The 5372-nt window shown below is 35.2% G+C and overlaps 1 protein-coding gene across 1 annotated transcript; it reads right to left on the bottom strand.

Annotated features, from left to right (window-relative positions):
• Window positions 1–80: 80 nt before the first annotated feature.
• On the bottom strand, window positions 81–3214 carry LOC116030880 (rho GDP-dissociation inhibitor 1-like). Its single transcript, XM_031273238.1, has 5 exons — window positions 2494–3214; window positions 2334–2400; window positions 1017–1235; window positions 780–904; window positions 81–399 (listed from the first exon to the last, which is right to left on the bottom strand). Exons 1-5 carry the CDS (start codon window positions 2740–2742, stop codon window positions 322–324), a joined length of 738 nt encoding a protein of 245 aa, XP_031129098.1. The 5' UTR covers window positions 2743–3214; the 3' UTR covers window positions 81–321.
• Window positions 3215–5372: the final 2158 nt, after the last annotated feature.

Genomic DNA, 5372 nt, shown 5'->3' with positions numbered 1-5372 from the left:
CACCCCCCCACACACACACACAAAAACAAAAGAGCAAATATATTTATGCAGACAGAAAGATACAGAGCATCATCAAGAAGTTGCAGGGCCAAAACTCAACTTTATTGAAAGAAAAAACAGTAAAAAAAAAGGAGTCTAACTGCTAAAACTTTTACCATCCAATTCAATGTTCAAAGCAAGTGCACAAGGATTTTCTCCCTCTATCCCTGTTTTTAATTTCCTTTTCGGAGAATTTTACAGAGAGGAATGAAATAAACAACCAACCAACATTTAAAAAAAAAACAAGAACAATCTAGGTAACATTTTCAGCAAGAACAGTGTTTATGTTGCTGGCCAATCTTTCTTGATTTCAAATGTATAGTTGATCTCCAGATAGCACTTATTGTCATCATCAACAAACTGCATACAGATACAGGTAAAAAAAAGTTAGTACTAAAAAGAGGACCGAATATAGAGAATCCTTTATAAAGCATGGGAATGTTGGTAACTTCAATTAATTAAACTCAATAATCTTCTTTGGCCGTGTGCATAGAAAGAGTTTCATTTTATACACCAAAATGGGTTTATGTACAATTCTATTTGCAAGTTTATTGTTTATACATACTTGGGAAGCTGAATTGACAAGTTAATACGGAGTATATAATAAACTAACAGATCTTTCATAGATTACGATGATAACTAGAGATAGCATCTCTGCCTCATATACTCATATGCCAGCCAGGATAAACAAAAATGGTTTAATGAAAGATATAAAAGTGTGAGAAGAAATGGTTACTTGCCTTTGTCTTTGCCGAGTATGATCCCCTTGCAAACATGCCAGAAGGGGTTGTCTCTTCTGGCATTTCGTGTTTGTAAGGCTCTACTTGAGGACTGAAGGTCCCGAGCATTTCTTTCGTGCCATCCACTGAAACAAGAGTCAGAAATGGGGCAAGCTTTAGTTAGAAGGTAAAAACATGTATTCTTCAGGAGATTGGCTCGAAAATATATGTGAGATTCATGGAGGAGGCGAGGTGTACCTTTCATGCCGGTTTTCCAAACCGCGTTTGTGTATTTGAGGCCGGAGACAATGTTATTGTTGACCTCGAATGTAAATTCTAGGCTGTAACGACACCCTTCTTTCAACGTAAACCATGGGCTCTCAGGTTTTCCATCCGCAGGGATAGGGAGAACAATATCAGGTCTATCAGGCGATTTAATTGCAAGGCTCAAGATTTTAACTTCCGCATCCAGAGATTCTGCAAATTAAAGCTCAAAATTGTATAGTGAAATGACCATCTCAATTAAGAAACCGAGATTTGATAGAGGAATTAAGAAATCTTAACAAATTGTGTCCAGCTCGTTTTAATATTTCTCACATCAATTCCATATATTGTACCGAAGGTACATAATGTTTGTAAATGCACATCACAAATAAGGCATCGGCTGGAGCATATAAACCAAAGCTAAATCCATTCACAGGAGCATTGCAGACAGTAATGTAAGCCGAAGCTTCATTGGCTACTAAAAGAAACATTAGCACTGCCCACTTTGGTCGACAGGCACGAGTTTATCAAACATCCTAAATATAATCATTTGACAAGCTTCAGCCATAAATCTATTCAACGAAATACTAATAACTAATGAGCTAGTCCTCACAGCTCAAAGCCTCAGAAGTTAGCATTCTAAGAACCGTTTCAGTAGCATTACACATATCTCAAACGCTATATCAAAATCAGAGAACCTTACAGAGGTCAAGAATTCTCAGTTTTGAGCCAAAGAGACCATATTCTTGGTTTTTTCTACCAAAACAACTTAATAATTGGTCAAGATATGGATTCCAGGGGTAACCCTGGTCGAGTTAGTCGGGTTGTTGACTCGGTAACCACAAGGTTCCAAGTTCAATTTTTAGTGGGAGCGGCTTATTGACCTTCTCGATTTGAGAAGGTCAGCTAGGGTAAGAAGGTGGCCTTCAAGCGCACCTTCGAGTAACCATTGCAGAATTTCCCGTAAATCAAAGATATGGGTTCCAAACCTCTTAAATAAAAGACTGATTTATATAATACAAGGCCAACAACATAAAGCAAGAACAAAACTAAACTACCTTTTACCTTTGAATCATAATACCTACACTCCTATACAAGTGATTGGTCAAAAGAAATTCCTTAAAATCAAAGATGCATGCTTGTATATATACACAAGTGTGATTGTGTGTCTGTTGAAAAAAACAGACAAAAACACAAACAAAGAAGTATATCCAGAGATTCCTAGGTGGACAAAATCCTTAAACAGTAAAACGGCATGTTCATCAGCAAATCAAAACATTAAAGCAGCAAAAAAAAAGACAACAATTGTACCTCCGACAGCGTTGATATCCACACTCCCAAGAAGTTGCTCCTTCCACCTCCTCAAACTCTCATCATCCTAATCTCCAGAAGAATAACAAAAAAATAAGCCAAAGGCGTTTAGGGAAAAAAAAAAAAAAAAAAAAGAAAAAACAAGAGAACAGAAACATACCTTATCTTTCTCAATCTGTTCTTTGAGAGTAACTTGAGGGCCCAACTGAATCTTGTTTGCAACGTCGTCCTCATCCTCGTCCTCGGTAGTGTACAAGGAGCCCTCACTCATGTGCCCGCTAGCCTTATTCTCATTGTCAGTCTCAGCGTCCGAATCAGCAACAATGGCGGCTTTACTCGTCGTCCCCTCTTTGTCCTTCTCATCCCCCATGGTTTCTGAGCTCGAAGCCCCTCCAGCAGCCAATGACATTCACAAGTCAAACCAAAAGATTTCACGCGAATAGAGAGAATAGGGAATAACGGAACTGGGAAAACAGACAAGCACAAAAGCAAATCAAGAATCACAGACCCACATACAGACCTCCTAAAAAGACTCAAACTTTATTATTAAAAAGGCAAAATTGGGCGATTAGAAAACAGCCCGGCGAGAAAAATTGTGAAAAAAAAGAATCCCAAGGCGAAATACCCAGAAATAAGGCAATCAGAAAAGGGTGGAAAGAGAGGGGATTGAGGGGGGAGATTGGGAAGCAGAGACGCAAATGGAAAGGGTCATGTGGTGATCCGGGGAGATCGTGAAGAATTGAATGAAAAAATGGGGAGAGAGACAGAGCGACAGACAGAGAGACAGAAGGAGCGCTTAGATCGTGAATGTCACTGAGTGTGGTGGGGTGCGTAAGGGCAATGGCAATTTGGCATCTATGGACATAAAGACAAGTGAAGAAGATTATTACATGGAGAAATTGGTAGCCCACTTAAGTATATATGTACCTGTTTGTCTTCACTATTCCATGATTGGATAAGCCTCCCCACACTTTTTTTTAATAATATAATATAGATTTCCAGTCTCATCAGACCCATAATATAATAAATTGAGTCAATCTAAGGGTCAGTTTGAAAAGTAAGAAAATGACGAGTCATTTTTTAAAAAATATTTTCCTTTTCCGTGTTTAGTTGCATTATGGAGAACTGTTTTGATGTGTTTGGTTTATTTTCTGAAAATGAGTAGAATTATATAATTATATATTTTATTATTTTATTTAAAATATAAAATAATATAAAAATATATAAAATAATAATATTTATTATAAAAGAAAAAAAAAACAAAGGTACAGTTTCCGACGAGTTTTCGCCTGAAACCAGTCCGCCGGAATGGGTGAGATGGCCATTTTGGTCGAGAACATGCGAAACGACCATTTTAGTTGTTTCGAAAAAAACTTACGGGGAAAAAAATTCGTAAGTTATTTTCCGGATTTTGGCTTGATTTACCATGGTCAACGAAAAACATTTTTCGGACGTTGTCAAACACCGAAAACTCATAAAACATTTTTCGAAAGTCATTTTCTGAGTTATCAAACATACCCAACTTTTAAATTTAACATCAAATTGACACTTTTGTGTACAAATAGTCTAATCTCTTCAAACACAAACATCTAATGTTCTTGGCAGGAATCGACCCACACTCTATTGGAAGGAAGTCAACTTCATTCTCACACACATAACATGGTCTTCATATATAAAAAATAAGAAGGAATCTCAACCATCCATAAGTTTTTCTATATTTATAAAAATAACTTCACATTTTTATTTTCTTATTTTCCAACAATCTTATGAGCATGTTCTAAAATAAACTCACCCCATATACATGAGCAAGTACGAGTAGCTCAGTTAGTCACATCGATGAAGTTTATGAAAAATTAAGAATCGAATCTCACCAACTATAGCGTGAGAGTCTCAGATATTATGTCGGAAGTTGGAGATTTAATCTTTTAAGAAAAAAATTATATAACTTGCCCATAGAATAACTCCTTATAATTACGCGGGTGCCTTTCTTAAATATTGTGCGCAGAGAAAAGCAAATTAAAGACATTTACAACATAAAATATGTTCTATTTTTCAAAATTTAAAATCCTTGCAGGACGTTATTCCAGTAGCTGCATGTATGGTTGATGAAAATGCAATCACGAGCAATGCATTTCTCTACTTTAATGCAAGTGGTCCTTGCCTCCCAGACTAGCATTGAAATTTTGAATGCAATTACTCCAAAAGGATGATGGAATTGATTCAATATGATTCTTATATCAATCCAATTATTGTTAACGTTTTTCTCTATTGAGATCACAACACATAATTTTTATAGCGTGATTTATTATTTTTGTATTGTTTAAGTGTTATAATTTATCAAATGCATATCATTAAATAATACTACGTAATTGAGAGTTTTCTTTATCATTATATATATATATATATATATATATATATATATATATATATATATTAAATGCATTGATCTGTTCATTTTGAAAATTTAGTTCACAACTCTCGATGTTCTAGCCAAATATTAAGTCTTATCCTCCAAAAACCTCACTCTCTCTCCATAATATATATCGTCAAGTGTGCGGCCAGACATATACAAAAACGTATCAAATGCATTAGGAAACACACAATAATGAAATGCACCAACGCATTACAAAACGTACCACACACACACACAAAAAATGCACTATATGTCCATACCTCACCACACCAAATAGTGCGTTTTCGAACACTGTGTGGTGCGTTTATGTGTACCTAATAGTGCATTTTATGGTGATGTGTACCTAATGATGTATTTGTTTGTGTATTTTCTTTGTTGTCTGTTTTTCTAACACTATTGTTGTTCTTTTGCATACCTAATGGTGCGGCTGTATTCACATATACTCCCTCTGTCCCATTTTATATGTCCTACTTACTATCCATTGGTCAAACCAACTCTTTTTTCTTTGTTTATTTTCTTTATTATTTTTTACTCAATTTTAAATTTAATTTTTTATGTTTAATAGTACTTTTAATTTAGTTTCTAAATATATAAATTTTGTATAGTAACAATAAACTTAATATTAT

This window comes from Ipomoea triloba, chromosome 9, assembly GCF_003576645.1.
Source record: "Ipomoea triloba cultivar NCNSP0323 chromosome 9, ASM357664v1".
NCBI lineage: Eukaryota > Viridiplantae > Streptophyta > Magnoliopsida > Solanales > Convolvulaceae > Ipomoea > Ipomoea triloba.
This window is presented reverse-complemented; position numbering and strand designations above follow the sequence as displayed.

What these genes read in the sequence shown, in the direction of transcription:
- LOC116030880 (XM_031273238.1), bottom strand. Translation starts at nt 2,742, where the DNA reads ATGTCATTGGCTGCTGGAGGGGCTTCGAGCTCAGAAACCATGGGGGAT. An exon ending in AACAGATTGAGAAAGATAAG is followed by an intron (nt 2,401 to 2,493) that starts GTATGTTTCTGT and finishes TCTGGAGATTAG; the next exon opens with GATGATGAGAGTTTGAGGAG. An exon ending in TTGGAAAACCGGCATGAAAG is followed by an intron (nt 905 to 1,016) that starts GTACACCTCGCC and finishes CTCTTGTTTCAG; the next exon opens with TGGATGGCACGAAAGAAATG.